This window comes from Drosophila innubila, assembly GCF_004354385.1.
Source record: "Drosophila innubila isolate TH190305 chromosome 3L unlocalized genomic scaffold, UK_Dinn_1.0 0_D_3L, whole genome shotgun sequence".
Classification (NCBI taxonomy): Eukaryota; Metazoa; Arthropoda; class Insecta; order Diptera; family Drosophilidae; genus Drosophila; species Drosophila innubila.
In genome coordinates this window covers 15,175,294-15,194,311 of record NW_022995376.1, presented here as the reverse complement: position 1 = coordinate 15,194,311, position 19,018 = coordinate 15,175,294, and the positions used below count along the sequence as shown (strand labels likewise).

Below are 19,018 nucleotides of genomic sequence, written 5' to 3'. Positions count from 1 at the left end.
TGTGGCTGTTAAATTTAAAATCTCTGTATAGAGAAATGTGGCATCTTTTCAATTAATAAATAATTATCTCTACAAATTCAGAAATAATTTGACAAAGCTAAAAGCTGCGATGATAACAAAGTTTTATTTAATCTACTTTAAAATTTCCACTTATAAGCGAAGCTAAAAGTAAGCACTAGTGGGGGAAAAACAGAAGGGGGAATGTTTTAGGGTCGGGATTTAGCAACGGAAATGCCAATTAGAGATTTTGTGTAATACTCAAAACGAAAACTAAACAATCGAAACAAAACGAAATAAAAGTATTTCTGTGAGGGGAAAAGAGCAATTTTATGAACTGGCAGCGGACGAGGACGAGCAAAGGGAAAAAATTCAGGGGCCATAGCAGCAAAAACAAAAAGCAACAAAAATAACAACAAAGCATAGTAAAATGAAGCAAAACTAATTAAATTAAATAAAATAGAGTTGTAAACAAAAGCGAAACAAAACAAAACAGAAACACCTACAAAACAAATAAAACCACCATAAATATTTATTAAAAAAATAACAAAACAATCTGAGAACAAAATTCCAGAAATTAAGAACAATGAAAAGTTGTTGTTATGCAACTCGCCTGATAAATGAATTAATTAGTTTTTATGCGGCAACACCTAAATACAGAAGTTGAAAAAAAAACATTTCAAATTATGAATAATATTGTTATAATTACTGAGCTGAGCTGAAAAACTATTGAATATCGTGTAGTCAGATTCTAAATTAATTCGGTTAAAATATCATTTTTTAAGTCTTTAAGTTTATTTCAGCACAAGGTAATTTACATTTAATAATTACAGGGTATACAACAAATATGTATTATTTTAGAGCATCATTTGCGTAATCGCTCAGTCTCTTAACCTCTGGCTTAATACGCAATGTCTTATCATTGGTAGAAATATATGTTTCGAGCTTCGAGCATTATAAAAACGGTCAGTCAAATTATTGTACAAATAAACACGGAGTGCAGTTTACTATTGAAAACTATGAAAATCAATTGTATTCAATTTAGTTTATATATAGTCCCGTTACTGGGCATAATTGAAGTATATGGTGAAAATTCGGTAAATATCAAGAGACTACATACTTAGTCTGATTATAGTCACTGATAGCTATCAATAATACATGCACAAATTCTATATTTAGGTTTGTCAAGCATCCAAAGCATTGGAAAATCAGTGCGGATCATATACGTATACTGTTGTTAAGCCATTGCTTGACTATATACATCAGTTGAAAGAAGAAATGAGTAAAAGCGAATGCAAAGATACAGAAACAATGGTTTTACGGGCAAAATTGGATCCACTTCAGGAACTGGTCGACTCGTATAAAAACCAAATTCAAGATCTAAAAGCACACGTTGAAGATTTACGCGAATCTCTAAGATTTTGCAAGGGAAGAACGACAACCAAAGATAGCGATTCAACGACTAGCAATGATCTTAAGAATCAGAAAAGTAATACCCGCATTCAATCGAAATTATATGATCTGGATTTAAAGGACACGGACAAAGCAATTGCGGGGACTTCTTTTTCTAGAAGTTGTCTTGACTTTGAAGAATCCTCGGATATTCATCAAATTTCTGTTCCTGGAATTGTTCCATTCAATGTTCTATGTGACGCTACGATAGCTGGACCTGGATGGACAGTTATTCAGCAGCGAGTTAATGGAAAAGTTCATTTTTACAGAGATTGGGCCTCATATCGTAAAGGGTTTGGTTCCTTTGACGGTGACTTTTTTCTTGGTCTAGAAAAGATTCATCGGTTGACGTCCAACAGTCGTCATGATCTCTACATTCATATGGAAAAATTCGATGGATCCACCATGTATGGCCATTACGACAACTTCAAAATTGCTGGCGAGGAAGATCATTACAGACTTATCAGCTTGGGGAAATGCTCTGGTACCTCAAGGTATGATGCATTGAGAAGTCATGAGCACAAGAAATTTACCACGTTCGATAATGATAATGACGAATGGCCTGAAGGAAATTGTGCAATCTTTAGTGGTTCCGGATGGTGGCACGACCATTGCGTCAATACGTAAGTAATAACTGATACGACTATATTATTTAAACTAAATATCATTTCTTTTACTTTTTCCTAGTAATTTAAATGGAAAATACTTTAATTCTGAAGTTCAAAATGAGCAAAGCATATTCTGGGAGAACAAAACTTCGCTGAAGAAAGTTAAAATGATGATACGCCCGAGAGGGAATTAAATGTCTTGCAAATTATATTATATTATAGTAAACTGTTTGGCGCTACCATTTCTTTAAGACTTTAAACAGCCATTACTGCCGTTCTATCTGACCGATCTTATTGCATTAAATAGTTTAACAAATAATAATAATTTAAGGAATTATCTGCGAAGGGCTTACAGAAGTCGGTGTGCCACATTTGTGTTGCCACACTATTTGTTTTCACAAGTTGCTAAATTAATATTATACCATTTGCAATTGATTTAATTAAGAAAAGAGAATTCAACTTAAAAATCTTGATTGTTATTGCCATATATTGTTCTTCCCCCTCTTTTAAAAGTCTCGTGATACGTTCAAAGTTCTTCTTTTCTTTTGAAATGTAAATTTTAATATCTTTTTCTGTTTAGTCTGGCACTTAAGAGCTTTATTATTTACGATTATTTAGCATTTCTGTTTTCAGTTTGGTAATAAACAAATAATGCTTAATGTGCATGCAATCATAAACAATGTGAATTATTATTTAGAAAATTTGATCAAAACTATGGAAAACTCTCGAGCATTATAAGCCACATTGCTTCATTTGCTGTTGCGGGTACTTGAGGGCACTTTTATCCAATTGATATATAGTATGCTATGGAATGTCATGGTATGGTATTATAAAAGAGGGGTCGATTGATGGCTTCAGTTCTGAATGGCCATCTGAATGTGAGTTGAAATCCATTTGTCATTTCATTTTATTAAATTTGTATACTTTGTATAGATAGCTTTCAAACTTGTTATTCTTATTATCTATGCATCCGGATAGAGACGTTTGAAATTGTAGTATATGCTGGGATTATAGACATCATATAGTGGGTGCTGCATAACAATATATCTGAAATGCCAATGCTCGATCAGAATAGCACAGATCGAGATTAAGTAGCCAATACCAAGCGCCACAAAAGAGCTCCAAAACTTGGTCAGATTCATTAGTGCCTCCTGAGGTGCCTGTTCCTCTGCCGGCAGACGCTTGATCGCATCCCGCAGCCACTTGGCAATGAATCCTGCAAGGGAGTAAAATATTTAAAAAAAAAATTCCCTACATATACATAGAAAATTTCCTTCTCACCGCCCTCACTTAAACGCTGTATTATATCATCCACGTGCGGCTTAAGCGCTGAGTTCTTCTCTAGTGCCAAAACTACAGGCATATGGATCACACATTCCTTCATAATGTGCAGCGCAGTCGGTCCCATGCCACGTGCCTCACTTGCCACACGGAGATACCGCAGATAGAACTCGTTGTCATAGTATGCACAGCGACCTCTTGCAATTCTCTCCGTCTATAGAGAGAGAGAAAGTATAGATTTGATAAATGTGTAAGTTGCACTGCTCTTGGTTAAATAAATTTATTCATTTTTTTGACACGCGTTTAAAATGATTTAGAGAATATTATCTTATCTAAAACATAATACATTTTATTAAGGATTGCAGAGTAATGCAATGTCGGAAAGCCCTTATTGCAAGTTTTACATGCACTCAATAACCTTCCAGTCTTATCAGTTCGATGTTCATATGTAAAGATGTAGATGCATACACGTAAATATTTCATTGGAAATCTTTTGACCTAAGCTCAGTAACGATTTGAATTCGCAATTTAGTCTGTTTTTCATCAGGTTTGTGTGCAGTCAAGTATTGAAAATGAGAATAAGTATTTTCTATAAGAGTATAATCCTAATTCTGGCTATTAATGTACTTAATGCAACTGCATCTCAGGAAGATATTGTAAGCATGAACATCTTTTATGAAAGTAGTGTACAGTGAGTGCTTAAAGTAAATAAACTTTCTCTTTATCAGTCTTGTAAAGTCAACCGAGAATTGGAACAACAATGTGGCTCATACACGTATGTGGTTGTCAAGCCATTTCTCGATTATATAAAACAAATTAACGACGAGATAAATCAAAATAAAATCAAAGACAGAGAAATAAATGATTTAAAGGAAAAGTTGATTCAACAAAATTCAAATGTAGCGATCAACAATGTATTGAAAGCTCAGATTGATTTTCAGCAAACAACTATAAATAGATTAACTACAAGTGCGATATCAACAGATCAATGTGATCAAATTAAAAAAGAACTAATTGATAAGGATGAAATGATTGCAGAACTGAGAGTCAAGGCAAAAACTGATACTGACAATTTGAGAGCAACTCAATTGCAATTAGAGGAGAATCTAATTAAGTTAGCAAAACAAAAGACAGATTTACAATTATGTCAAAAAGAAGTAGAAAAATTTAGTAAGACAGAAAAGAATCAAAAGCCCAATAGTTGCAATGCATTTGGAGATTCTTCAGGTATTCATCAAATACAAGTTCCTGGAATAGATTCATTCGATGTTCTGTGCGATAATCAAACAGCTGGACCTGGATGGATAGTTATTGAGCAACGATTGAATGGTGGAGAGAGTTTTAACAGAGATTGGGCCACATTTCGAAAAGGATTTGGTTCTCATGACGGCGACTTTTTCCTGGGCCTGGAAAAGATTCATCGATTGACTAACAACCAATATAATGAGCTCTACATTTATATGGAGCGATTTGATGGACGTATTGACTACGCTCGATATGATCGATTTGGGATTTCCAATGAAAATGATAAGTACAGAATAAATATTTTGGGTGAGTTCTCTGGTAATGTTGAGGACAAGTTGCGATCACATGCATATATGATGTTCTCGACATCTGATTCCGATAACGATGCTTGGGCTGAGGGAAGCTGTGCTCATTATCGAGAAGCTGGTTGGTGGTACGAAAGCTGTGTTACCTCGTAAGTTTCAATTAAGATCTACATTGCCTAAAAGTAATCTTTGGTGTTGTCTTGTATTTTCAGTTTCTTGCATGGAGCATACTATAATCGGGCTACAGATAGTTACAGTTCCATATATTTCAATTATCCTCACACTATCAAAAAGCTGAAAATTATGATACGTCCGATTTCTAAAAATTGAGTAGCCTACAGTAACTAATTGAATAAATAAAGTTTACAGCCTGCTCAGAATATTGCCAATCTTACATAAAATAGCTATTTTTTATTATTAATGCCAAAAAATATATAATGATCTTATAAAGAAAATTGATGATTGTATGAGCAAACTTACCAAATCCTCGATGGGTTCCACAATTTCCATGTTGGCGCCCACTTCGCGAGCCGTATCATCGATGGATTCTCGAAAGAATTGTATGTTCTCAATGGCGCCCGTAGTGGGCGGAATGCGGGCACGATTAAGTTCCTGCAGTGTGTCTATGGTCACCCTAAACGGAGGATAAGTTCAAAATAATAAGTGAGTGAAAGGGACAGGAAATTGTCATGACTTACCGTGCCGCTGGATTAGCCAGAATGGCGGTAAAGCTGGCTCTGTAGGTGGCCACCAAAAGGATGCAGTAGATCCAATACCAGCCGGTGAGAACACGCAGTGGCCAATGGTGTGGCATGCGGGGCAGTGCCACATAGAGCAGCATGCTGTAAGTGAGCAGTATGCAGTTGGCATAATCATCAAAGAGTTCCCGTCCAGTTCCTTCAGCTCCCAATCCCCGATAGCGACCGAGCTCAATGCGAAAACTCAAACGTCGCCAATCTCTTGGCTCCCGTCTACGTCCCTGACTCCGTCGGAGGCAGTGAAAAAAGGTGGAAGCCTGATTGCTGTCCAGGAGCAAGGCATTGAGAAAGCTGATGAGATAGAAGATGGTGCCGACCACAAAGAGTGACATCATCACACCCGTCCACATTCCGGCGCTAAAGGGCAGGATGAAGGTCTGCCAGGAGTTGTCCGTCGAGGACTCGGGCGTCAGGAAGGTCAAACACTCCACGCTATGCTGCAGACTTAGCTCCACATGTTGCACATAGCTCTGGAACAGATGCAGATCCCCAATTCCAAAGCGGGCATTGTGATGCGCCTACAAACAATTCAAAAAAGTTCAAGAATTTTAACAAAGATATCTCATAGTCGACATTAGCAATTCCCGTTTGTTTTGTTAATAAATTCAACGGTTTAAAAATTACTGCATACTTTTAGGCGCTTGCGTTGCCTTAAAACCGCCATAAATATCACAATACTCATCCAATCTTAATGCAACCAACACATAAACTGTACATAATAATAAAAGAAAACTTTATTCACCAAAAATAAACTCCTATCTTGAGCAGAGCTGGCGTGGTATAGACTTTTGCGGAATGTGGAGTACCCTAACTTACCACTTCTCCAATTAGTCCCGTCTCCAGTCGCGTCTCGTTCTCCTCCAGCATCTGATCCCATTCAACTGCATTACTCTTATTAAAACTGTAGTAAAGGGGCTGAAAGTGCAATGTCTTGGCCAAGGCATCCATTATCATTACCTCGACACCCTCGTATGTATTTGTGGATCTGTTTAGATGCACCATTGGCTCATGCTCGGCAATGGCCACAGTTAGAGAAGCACCTGAAAGGAAAGAAAAGAATACGATTTGATTAGTTTTACCAAGAAAATACCTCCTTTAGTCTATCGTCGAACCGAGCAGATTTCTTGTTTTATCCTTGAAGAGAAGCTTTTTATTGAAGCGTTTGCCAGGCGACCAGTTGGCCAGTTGTTGCAGCACAAGGACACCGCTCAGAATGCCCGGATAGGCAATGGTCGAGATGCTGAAACTACAGGGTATTCAGAGATTATTCCAAAGAAATCTTTAACGCTGTCTCACCTCTTCTGCTGATGATGCCGCCTGAGGAATAAAGTGCTGACAAACACACTCCAGATGTGCAACATCTCGTGATCGTAGAGTCTGACATCGTGCAACAGGACAAACTTGTGTTGCATATGCAACGCACGATTGTTGTACACAAATTTGATCAACTGTTGCACCTGCCAACCGTTCAACAGGGTGATCACATGCAAATCACAGCCACTCGACTTGATGCCGTGCAACACGTGCAACATTTGCGAGGGAGGTTTGTTCAGATTCTCGCTGTCATTGACACGCACCATGTAGAAGGCTCTGGGATGTTGCGACACTGCCTGGAAATATTCCCCATCATAGATCGTTGAGTGCAGATCATCTGTGATGATCGCCAAGCAACGTTTCACCTGCGCCTGCCACATCAACTGTTGCAACAACTGTTTCAGCTCGTCCTGGTAGAAATCCACGGCCACTGGAGTCGTTAGATTGGACATGCCGAGAGATATCCATGTGGCAAGCAGCACTAACCGCAACATACTTGCAACACGCACAACAATCGCGGCATTAATGCCAAACTCCTTGCCACATTCCGTATGCAGATCTAATTAAACTTGCCGCAACCCTAAGTGAACCCAAAAAAACCCAAAACTGTCAGTCAACTTCTAACCTGGTCAACTAGCCAATTGGCCAACTGGTCAATTGACCTGCTTTACTTAATACAATTAAAGTCTACGATACGTGATTTAATTTAATTTCGAAATGTTAACTTAAGTACAGCTAGAGTACTTTAAATATTACTAGAAATTCTATTGTAATGTGTTCTCTGGATGGAAAAATTTAGATTAATTTTTATATTCTTTGAAAATCATTTTTATATCCGATTCTTATGGAATTTATTTAAGAGGCTTATTTATTTTTTTGTTTACCCAATTTCACATTTAAATACTTTATTTTCATATACTTGGATTCTATCTTAATTTTTCGTATATTATCTTAAAATTTCATATTCACTATAAAAACTCACTTTAGAGATATAACCTTGGCTCTTAAAAATGTCCATTAAAGAGGATTCTCTTAACGGACTTTCAGAATCAATTTCAGAAACAATTTCGTTTTGTATTTAATTTTGCATTCAAACTAGATGAAAAATTCACTTAATCCAATAAAATACTAAATACTTATTTTTAACACATTTCGACTTTGGAATGGTAATTCGTTAGAGATTATTTCTGTACTCGTATTATTAAATTAAGTGTTTTATAATTTAGACAGACTAATTAGCTCATAATCACACCATAGCCAATTAGTTTGTCTGTCTTCATTAGCTGGCGACGAATGAGATAGAGACATAGAGGCATGATAATGATTTTGTAGCAGACGTGTCATCAGGAATCAGTCAAAAGAAACAGAAACCGATTAAGAGACGGACCAGAAGCCACATTTAAATGTACATTATTGTCAGCTTAAGAGAGACAGAAGACATTCAAAAGCCAACAGACTAAACTCGATTGCAAAATGATATCGTTTATATGAGGTCTTATGTACCTGGTCTGCAACAAGCTACCAGTTACCAGTTACCTGTTCCCTGTTCCCTAAAGTGCCAATGCGACTGGACACTGTATCTGCTCTTTATTGTCATGTAATTAACTTTTTCCGAATCTCCGGATTTCGTATTGTTTGCACATAATTGCAATTTAATTATTTCCATTTCTTCGTCGTCTTGTTTGCCCTTTTCCATGTTTTTATGGATTTATGTGGGTCGCCATTAGCCATTAGCTGCAGGTACCACAGACCAAACCCAAAACCCAAAACCCAAAATCAAACCCAACAAAAACCAGGTAAATGCACAAGTATTTTCCCAATACTGTTTGCCGAATTCAGCTCGCGTTTTGTTTACATTGACACATTTTCCATTTGTTTTTCCAGACGACATTTTCAACATAATTTATGGGTTTCTTGAGTTCTTCACATCCACATGTTGATCCGATATTTTCTGCTATGGTGTGGTCTATATGCTTTTCTCACCCATCGATTAGTTCTGCTACTGTTTAAAGTTTCCTTCGGCCATTTAATGCGAATTGACCAAAGTGTGAAATTACCAGTTTCATGGCCTGGGAAATTATGACAGATTATGCTAGCAAACAGTTTTCCCACCTTTGCTGCACATTTCACAGCTGCTTCTTTGGCCTAAATATAATTAATACACCTGCTTAAAACGTTGTCACTTTTTTATTTTTAATCCGGAAGTTAATCTAATTTAAATTTCAGCATATGCTGAGCTCATTTCTATACAAATCTATTCCCACGCTTTCGTCAATATTTAAAATGAACTGGTTCCAAAAGCTCTTGTTTTTGCACGCGTTTCAAATTAATTTAAATATAGAAAAAATAGATGTTGTATTTACCGATGCTCTGCATAAATTTATAATTAAGTGATAAATTAATTAGACAAGTCTTTGATTAATTTAAACAGTCATCAAGCTAACAAATTTTATAAAATCATCATCTAAATTGTCTACTTATTTCAGTTTAAAAGTTTTTTATTGTGAACCAATTTTTGTATCTAAATACTTTAGTCAAGCATAGAAACGATTACATATATTCAAATTCGCTTAGTAGCAGAGTCGAAGTGAACGAATAATATATAGAGGTCTGTCAATCATGCGACTTGCGTATATATACATATATATTATCGATGTAGCAGATAGAGGTCTTTCAATCAATCGAGTTGTTTGCACTAAATTCATTATCTTAATGAGGCATTATTAAATTATTCACGTTTAGAAATGTGCCAAGTCAAATGCGAACACGTTGTCAATATCAATGACTAATCTATGAATACATCGAATACATTCACACTCACACGGGTACTCGTATCTATAGAATATGTGTGTACATTTTGGTTCATTGAATAAAAACTTAATCAGCATTCAATTAAATGCACAGAGCAACAACAGCTCAAAGGGGGGGCAAAGCAAAAAGCAAAAAAAAAAAAATACAATAAGAATGAAGGAAGAGAGGGAGAAAAGGATAGAGAGGGGGGGAGAGAAATAAAGCGCGTTTTTGTTGATTATGTAAATCAATTGAACAGCGAGATAAAAACAAATTTCGCTGATATATCGTTCTTTAGTATTATTTTCCGATTATTTCTTTTCACTTGACGCTCTGACGTTGACGCTTTTTATATAATCACATTGACAGTTGTTGTCCCAACGATTTTAATACCCTGTAACTATTGAAAGCACGGGTATATACCACAATTAAGTATCAAATTCCATAAATATACTTAATTATTATTAGAAATTTTATGGACAGTAAATTTTATAAAAATATTTATAATATCTCAATTTTAAGCCCCCAGAACTTGTTTTATAAATTTATACAAATATTTAAATAAATAACTTCAACTAATTGTGGTATAAAAAATATATAGATCATTTTATTATAACGTTATGAATAATTAGAAGTAATTGAATCTTAAAATAATCTTATGAACTTTCTCTTTTTGTGGCATACTTTTAGGGGTACAGGGTATTTTATAGCAGGAACTTTTAATATATATGGCAGGTTTTTTGTCCATGTGTTTTACAATAATCGTGTCAATCGAGCCTCTTTTTTGATTTGTCAATAAATGAAAACTAGAAAAACGCTTAAATTAACAAAATGAAAAACGAGTTGACACCATTATGTCATCAAAGTTGGGAAAAAATCACGATTCATATGTATACTAAAATAAAGCGAATCGATAGTGGCAAATTTAACGAATGAAAAACTGCATACAACATTTAATTAAAATAGTTTAAATTTAAGCATTAGTTTTAATAATCATTTCTAAGCTAGTTAAAACTGATATAAAATGATTATTCAAGCCCAACATCGAATCTTTTAGAACTCTTATCACTTTATTCCAAATTTCAGTAATATGTGAAATTCCAAAAATTATATATTATAATATATATTGGCAATACTTTATTTCGCAGTTGTCACAAATTTTGCTAATGAAGTGATGCAATATTTAAAACTAAACAGAAGTCTATTATTTCGTTTATCGATAATGTACCGCAGTAAAAAAATATGACTAATAGCAATCAGGCCTATGAATAGCACCTGTTGTCTTTTAGACTCAGGCCGAAGAAATGCAATTAGTTTAACTAAAATATTGAGTCATGGAACAAATATTTTGGGTCACCTTGACTTGAATGGGTTATATAAACTGAATAATAGGTCTGGTAATACTCCCTTCCTGTCTCTCTTTGTCTTGCTCTGTCTTTCTTGGCGCTTCTCCTAAAATGACGTGTCCAATAACACGAATCTACAGAAAAGCCTCGCAAGCTGGCGAAATGCTAAAACCGCACAAAGACAGCTGAGTAATTCGAGTCGAAGCGAATCGAAAGAGAACTGTTGCCAGGGGTTCTATAATTATGTGCATGATGAAATCGGTACTGGAATATTGCCCTATATTTATATACAGAGCTACAGAAATAAAGCAGACCCTAGCAATACCGCAACGAATAGGAGGCCCGTCAATGACACACATTTCTTATCAGTTTCTCTAAGTGATCTAATCAAAAAGTCTCATGTTCGTGGAGACATTTTGTCTACGCGCTCAATGACATGTTGCCCATGGGTCTGGTTCTCGGTTCTGGGCTCTAAGTTCTTTGTCTGGGAACTGGGAACTGTAACCACGCCATTTCGCCATATCTCAAGTGCAATACGCGTCGCGATAAACACGCGACCTTGCAAAATTAACTCCCCTTCCCCTTTCTATTTCCATTTTCCACAACAAAATCAGTACATACACACACACACACACTCACACACACTCTCTCTGATATATATGACGCATATTTGCCCTAGCACCGTTAAATATTGATTTAATATTCTTTAGCTCTACTGTTGATAACTATTTACTTTCATATAAGTACTGTATATATCTAGAGATATATATATACAAATAGAACGAGAAAGACAGAGAGAGAGAGAGGGGAGAACAAATATCTGGTGCACAGTCAGACGATTTGTCGTCCAAGTTGTTGAAATTTGATAAGGAGCTCCATTTGGTTCCATCAATTTGCCCCTGTAATATAACTTGTCCGATTGTTCTAGGCAAACATTTGATGTGCAAACTGTACACTGTTGACTTAGTGATTGCATAATGGAAGAGCTCGTGTCACGACACGATTCCATCGCTAGTCTAGCAATTATTATCATGTGGCAGCTTGCAAATTTAAATAAATATGAAAAATTGCCAAGACAGTTGAAAGATAAAGTATTTAAAGAGTACATTAGTCACTAAAAATTTGGTTTAGTGATTTCAAAACGTAAAGCCTCGTGTCACGACACGTTGTGCTTACTAATTAAAAAGATTCAGTAATTATTTCTTTCAAAATTTGTCGTGAAATCTTAGATTTCGGGGTGTTTTTAGTGTAAAATGAGTTTAGTTATCGTCTAGTTTACCATCGCTATTAAAAGTTACAGAACTAGTTAAGTTCTTAACAAATAGATAGAAATAATTAAATTTATATTTTTAAATAACCTATTAGCTTTCTAACTTTACTATTGCTGCTTTCATTTCATTGGCAGAAACTTCTCGAAATAATGCTCAGATTATGGAAAAGATGACCTGTGACCTTAGGTCACAAATTATCCGGGTTACTTTATAGGCGACTCATAACACTTACCTTTTTTCTCTAAAGGTAAACGCTGGAAAAACCCGACGGGTAACTCATTGTGGAAAATTTGCGGCTCATTTGGGAAAACGCTGGATCAGGTAGCCGATGATGGCACTAGCATCAGGTAGAGCTACAGATATAGATAGATGTACTTGATGCCAAACTGCAGGAACAACAACAGCAACAACAACCAGGAACAGCAAAGTCCACTTAAAAGATGGAAAGGGATTGTATAGAGGGATGGTCGCTGGAGGGTCGGGGGGAGATGGAATGACAGTAAACACTTTCAGCTGATGCAATGTCATCAATTTGGAAAATCAACTCGAATTCGGACCCTTCCCGTGTAACGCTGTCTGGCCCTGGAACTGCGACTCAAACTGGGACTGTTTGCATAAATTACGCTCCGATTCGAGTACCCAAAAACCGGGCATCGAATGTATGTGTGTATGAGTACACTCGGTTCAGAGTTGTTGTTGTTTTGGTTGCCAGGTCAATTTTGTAGTGAGAGTCGGTCGGAGTTTTTTAATTGATTTAGTATGACATGACCCAAGGTTGTGGATCTGGGGACAGCTATTTTTAGTTAGTTTTATGCAGGTCGTCACCTTCTCTATTTCTATCCCCATTCCCAACTTCTACCTCCCGGCCTTTAGTCAGGTTCGAGCATTGAATCAGTTGCTCTTCAATCCATGACCTTCGTTTCGGATGGCGCACACGCAATTTTAAGGGTGATTAGCGATTGGATTTTGGACATAGGGCGGTGCCAGGGGGACTTACTACGTCAGGGAGTTGAGTTGAGTGTTAAATTGATAAATTGCCCTTATTGGAAAGGAAGTTGTGAACTGTCTGCGATTGCCACAGATACAACTGGCAACTGTCGACTGGGGTGACACTATTTTTATGACCATGACGTTGCTGTGAGAATTATCAACTAAAATCCTTACAGTTACACAATTTATAAATTCAATTTAATCTTTAATGTGCTTAAGTTATATTTTTGTTTCTAAACATATTTATTTATATATTTAACTTACACTTATAATATTTCATTTAAACTTTAAATTTGGAACTACGATTTTAAATTAACAATATAAATCAATTGAATAAAATTTTATACTTACAGCTTAAAAGTAAAGAAGTTGATAGAGCCTAGATATTAATGATAATTGTGATATAAAATAATATAATATTTTTTTTTTTATTTATATAGAGAGTTTCCCATGGTATTTTTAATTTATCCTAACTTTTCCGGATAATGGTTTTTTTTTTTTAAATAGATATTTAATTTAAAATTTATAAAAACAAATAAGTTTTTGTAATATGTCTTTATATCTAATGATATTCTACTTTAAGGAACACCTTTCAAACTTCTCCCTGTTCTTAGATCATTTTTAATACAACGTTTTTTATGTCGATTCATATTTGTAGATTCCAAGTTTATTTCATTTATTTTCAAAATAAATGTTTTTGTTATACTAGATACAGATTATTGACTCAACCCATAATGTTGATGAACGATTATTGTTTTGATAGCTTATCTATTGGTTATCATATTTATAGATTATAAATATAGATACAATAAATAAATACCATAAAATTTCAAAACTTGAATCAGCGTGACAATTTCACAAGATCTTAAATAAAATAATAGGCGATAAAGTCTTTCTTTTTTTCCAGCTATCTGCCTCTCTATCTTGTTCTTCGCTCTTTTGCTTTGGCACAACTACAACCACACAAATACATATGCATGTATGTATTTACATATATCAAGAAAACCAGTAGCAACAACAACAACATTCTCATTCTCATTTCGACTAATTTTCTATGGCACAAATCTTACAGAGTTTTAAGAGTTTTGCATGATTAGGAGAAGGAGGAATGTCGAATGGGGTAAAAGTGAGTAATCGATTTAAAGAACTAAAAGATTTAATTTTTATATTTTAGAAAACAAATATCGTAAATTGTTTATTATTTTGTTTTCTCATTTTTATTACATTTGCTTAAATAAATAAACAAAATCCATTGGGTTCAACTACTTTTAAAGATAAAAATCATAAATGTTGTTTGTCAAAACAATTACTTGACACACTGTGTGTCCAATACGTGTATGTGCGTGTGTGTTGTTGTTGCACTGGTCCACAGAGAGCATGAGGATGCGGATGAATTTAGGGAGAGTCTTCAATGGAGGCGCCGATAACTCGCGTCAGGTACTCACGTATGTCCAGTAATTTCATCATTGCTACGTTTTCTCCAATTTCATGAAATTTTACGTAGCTAAAAAAAAAAACTAGAGAGAGAAAGAAAGAGAGAAAACCCGTTGCCAAGCAGAAAATGAACTATTGATGGTAAAAAAAGCTGACGGGCGAATGCAACACAAGCAAAAGATACAGAGAAATGACTTTGTATGAGATACACACATACATGCATGCATGCAAGTCACTCAGCCAGTGTATGTGTGTGTGTCTGAATAAAACAGAATAAAACAGATGATTGCCCATAAGCAAAGCAAAAACAACGACAACGACAACAACAAGTCAAGCTCAAAAGCTGTGCGACTGCGACGCAAACAGCGACAGCGACAGCAACTGAGGCCGGCCGGGCCCCACTCGGACTTGGCTTTGGCTCTCTTGCGCTGCCAGCGAAGACATAAAAAATAAATAAATAAATAAGCGAGCTGAAAAGAAAGAAAACAAGCAAACATCAACAGCCGCAGCAACAGCAACAAACATGCAATACATACACACATACATACTTGCATACAGACAAACATACATACATATGTGGAAAACAGATGAGAGCGACGTTGCCGCTGTTCAACTCGTTTGCAGGCGGCTCTGCAAGCAAAGTAAGTGAAAAACGGCAACAATGCGCAGGCAATAAGAAAACAGCAACAACAAACAGTCACAGCAGCAGCAGCAACAAAACCTTAGGCAAATTACATACAAACATACATCTTATATATGTACATATATACATACATCTGTATATATGTTTGAGTGTATGTGTGTTTTTGGGGGGCGCGTTGACTGCGAGAAACGAGTTGGAAAATCAAGATACTCGCTGAGCGTTTGGAGTAGCAGCAGCGACGCCGGCAGAGCTGCAGCGCACGGCCACTGCTGACTTTGTATACAGCAATGCATATGTATGCGACACATGCATATACACTGGTACATATGGGCGGGGGATATGCGGGGAACCTGCTGTGCGCCAGAAAAACAGATGATGAGCGAAACAGCTGCAAAGTCAAATGCTGTCGTTCTCCTTGTTGCTGTTGTCTTTTCAGAGAGCGAGAGCAAGAGCAAATGCTCAACATTTGAGTTCAATCAGCTGTGCGCTGTTTTGCACTCAAACCAACTGCCTGCTCAACATTTTCCCTATGCTCGTCAGCTGTGAGTTCAAGAGCACACCACTGAATTAAGCACTCAAAGAGCAGACTTAAGAGCACAATGGAGCAAGGCAAACTCTTGAGTAGACATGCTCTTTAGACCACAGTAGCAAGTGAGTTGAAGTGAGCGAAGAGAAATTGAGTTAAAATATTCACTTGTGACAATTCTGTAGCAATTTCTTTGGTAGAAATTTATGCAAAAAAGATAAATAAATGCATATTTATTTATGCTAATGATTCCTTCTCCCCTCTCTGGTCGCTATTACTTTGGTTCTCTGGTCAACACGACAACAAATTCAAATCACAAAACTTTTACGCAAAATTGTGTGAAAAAGTTGCCAAAGTGCTTTGCATATTGAGCATAAATCAATTATGCATCTTTAAGATACTTTTCTTGAGTTGCTTTGAAAACGCAAATACATGCATATTAAATGCCATGCACATACAATAATAATTTAATCTAATTTTAAGCATTTCCGCGAAGACACAACACAATTTTCCGCAACAACAAAGAAAATACATGAAAAATTGCCTATACATTAAACAAATTGTCATTGTTGCTGTTGTTGCTGCTGCCGCTGCCGCTGCTGCTCGGTTGTCGCTGACGTCGCGACGCGTCGTTTGACGCTACGCTGACTTATCGGAACTTTTGCTCGCTAGATGGAGCCACACGTATCGTTTTTGAGCGTCAATTGAAAATCTCTTAGTATTTTTTCGCTTTTTCTTTTGCATTTCTTATTGCTTATCGCTTAATATCTATGCGTGAGTAATTGAGTGTGTGTAATGTAGTATTATTATCTATAATTGATAAATCAATTGCAATCAATTGTGATTTTCTTATCGATAAACTTTATTATTACTGTTCACCTTTTTATCAGTCAAATGAAAATCATTTCAGTTTAAAAATACGAAATATTTCTCCTTGAACCGCATTATTAATATTAGTCTATTATAAGACCTTTAAGTAGATTTCCGCGAAAATTTATGTACAATTTAATAGATCTGCATAGACAATTTCCGAGAACTTTCCACGTTTCTTTTCATTTTTCTTTTTATTCTCACTTGGCATAATTTTGCACCTAAAACACACATAAAAATCTAGAAGAACTCAACTTAATTCTTGTTAAATTTCGTGTGATTTTCTTTGCTCTGCACGTTTTTCACGTAAGCACATGTATGTATGTATTTATATGTGTGTGTTGCGGAAAAACGGAAAATGTGGTTTGTTTTTTATATAGAAAAAACTAATTAAAGCAAAGATTGTGCTTGGAAAATTAAAAAAATGGCTAAATTTGAGAGTATTTTGAGATGTTTTCTCAGATTTTAATAGAATTTTCAGTCGAAAAACATAAAACAATAATTTTTGGAAAGTGTTTATATTGTAATAATTATGGTTTAACTAAGAAATAATAAAATAAAAGTGTAAATTCAAATATTTCTGATATTCTCAACTTTGCAGAAGTAAGGTGACTTTTTAGCACAGTTTTTACTTTGGAATCAATAGAAGTGTATTGAAATTGCTGATTGCAAGAGCAATAATTAGTTTATAGGTGATTAAATTAGTCTATTTATTAGCTAAACGTGCGTCTGTCTTGTGTTGCACCTTGCTCCCGTTTAATCAAATATATATATACATAAATATTAGTATAATCCAATTGAAAACTTGCTGTGTCATATTTGCACAGATTGTGAAATTCATGGCTTTGATTTGCATCATCATTTTTGAGCAATAAAAATCTATTTAAAAAGGAGGCAAACTTAAAGTTTCATTTGCTTTTATTATCTGGCAAACATATCTATACAAAAGCTAATGTATCTGACAGCAGCATAACCCAAAGATACGTACACACACATGCATACATAAAAACATACATATTTCAGAGAATTTCATTTCAATTCAAAACGAAACGCAACGAAACGAACAGGCACAAACATGCAAACACACAAGGAAACAGGTTCAGATACATTTCAATCTTTCGTTTTCAATCTACGTGCAACAACAGCAACTACAACAACAACAACAACAACCACAACAACAACACTGGCATAATCTAAAAGATGCATTCAATTGAAAGGAAAGGACTCAGCATGAAATCATGATATGAATATGAAATTATTCTAATATAAAACCAAGAAGAAATGAAGATATAAAACTCGACTGGCCTTTCAAATGCTGGTGAAATTCGTAATATTTCAACTTGAGCATATAAGAAATAAATATAAAGAATAAAAACATGCCCAACATACATAGATAAATTTTTATTTGTATTTGTGTGGTAAATAAATAATAAAAAAAATAAATAATAAAAAAAAGTATCAAATGATGAAATTCTTTAAGGCTGCTCACAGATTTAGAGAGTTGCGATTGGATATATGATCTATATAATATTTTTTAATTTATAATATTTAATTAGTTATATGTATGACATATCTGTTTATTTATTTTTATGTTTATTCAAAACTCAGAAAAAATGGCTCATATTAATAATATTTGTAAAACTGAAGATCGTTTTATTTTTAAAAATAGTTAAGCCCCAGGGAATTTAATTCTAAAATTATTCTAAGAGAGATAATCATAAGTAACTATAATAAAATACGAAAAACTAGAAAAATCATCAAAAAAAAGTTGTTTTCTTTTTTAACAATAAGTAAACCCAAACCTAACCCAACTTTTACAAATCATAACCTAGATTAACATGTAGCTCAGTCATAGATCATAGAAAATACTCCGAAATACAATTGAAATACGGTTGTTTTTTATGGAAAACTGACATTGAAGGAGTTTTTCGACGAGACAGAATTTCCATCTTTTGTGAGATCTGTCGGGTAATTGTTGTGAAATTAAGCGACATAGCAACAACAACAACGACAACAACGGCAGGAAAATAAGGAAAAGAAGGAGGAGGAGGAGGTGCAACAGTACTCGACTTTGCTACTTACCACTTGGTGCTTGTTGCAACTTGATATGCCATTAGCAACACATTGTGAACGTACAGAGAACAGAGTCCGCAATCCGCAATCCGTTGCCGGAGTCAGAGACGGAGTC

General features: G+C 35.3%; 3 protein-coding genes across 3 annotated transcripts; 2 read left to right on the top strand and 1 right to left on the bottom strand.

Annotated features, from left to right (window-relative positions):
- The first annotated feature begins 1,081 nt into the window (after window positions 1–1,081).
- On the top strand, window positions 1,082–2,734 carry LOC117788988 (fibroleukin-like). The gene is made up of 3 exons (XM_034627959.1): window positions 1,082–1,094; window positions 1,177–2,072; window positions 2,137–2,734. The coding sequence occupies exons 2-3, from the start codon at window positions 1,276–1,278 to the stop codon at window positions 2,249–2,251; spliced, it is 912 nt and encodes a 303-aa protein (XP_034483850.1). The 5' UTR covers window positions 1,082–1,094; window positions 1,177–1,275; the 3' UTR covers window positions 2,252–2,734.
- A 247-nt stretch (window positions 2,735–2,981) lies between these two features.
- Window positions 2,982–7,412, bottom strand: LOC117787100. The gene is made up of 7 exons (XM_034625544.1): window positions 6,943–7,412; window positions 6,759–6,892; window positions 6,463–6,686; window positions 5,587–6,164; window positions 5,369–5,522; window positions 3,339–3,552; window positions 2,982–3,273 (listed from the first exon to the last, which is right to left on the bottom strand). Exons 1-7 carry the CDS (start codon window positions 7,410–7,412, stop codon window positions 3,020–3,022), a joined length of 2,028 nt encoding a protein of 675 aa, XP_034481435.1. The 3' UTR covers window positions 2,982–3,019.
- Window positions 3,908–5,289, top strand: LOC117788987 (ficolin-2-like). Its single transcript, XM_034627958.1, has 3 exons — window positions 3,908–3,994; window positions 4,067–5,037; window positions 5,101–5,289. Exons 1-3 carry the CDS (start codon window positions 3,911–3,913, stop codon window positions 5,216–5,218), a joined length of 1,173 nt encoding a protein of 390 aa, XP_034483849.1. The 5' UTR covers window positions 3,908–3,910; the 3' UTR covers window positions 5,219–5,289.
- Window positions 7,413–19,018: the final 11,606 nt, after the last annotated feature.

Bases quoted from the DNA above. Each gene is read 5' to 3' on its own strand.
- LOC117788988 (XM_034627959.1), top strand. From the start codon at position 1,276: ATGAGTAAAAGCGAATGCAAAGATACAGAAACAATGGTTTTACGGGCA. The intron at 2,073-2,136 runs GTAAGTAATAAC...ACTTTTTCCTAG, and splicing joins CACGACCATTGCGTCAATAC to TAATTTAAATGGAAAATACT.
- LOC117788987 (XM_034627958.1), top strand. From the start codon at position 3,911: ATGAGAATAAGTATTTTCTATAAGAGTATAATCCTAATTCTGGCTATT. The intron at 3,995-4,066 runs GTAAGCATGAAC...TCTCTTTATCAG, and splicing joins CTGCATCTCAGGAAGATATT to TCTTGTAAAGTCAACCGAGA. The intron at 5,038-5,100 runs GTAAGTTTCAAT...TTGTATTTTCAG, and splicing joins TACGAAAGCTGTGTTACCTC to TTTCTTGCATGGAGCATACT.
- LOC117787100 (XM_034625544.1), bottom strand. From the start codon at position 7,412: ATGTCCAATCTAACGACTCCAGTGGCCGTGGATTTCTACCAGGACGAG. The intron at 6,893-6,942 runs GTGAGACAGCGT...AATACCCTGTAG, and splicing joins CGGCATCATCAGCAGAAGAG to TTTCAGCATCTCGACCATTG. The intron at 3,553-5,368 runs GTAAGTTTGCTC...CTCTCTCTATAG, and splicing joins TGGAACCCATCGAGGATTTG to ACGGAGAGAATTGCAAGAGG.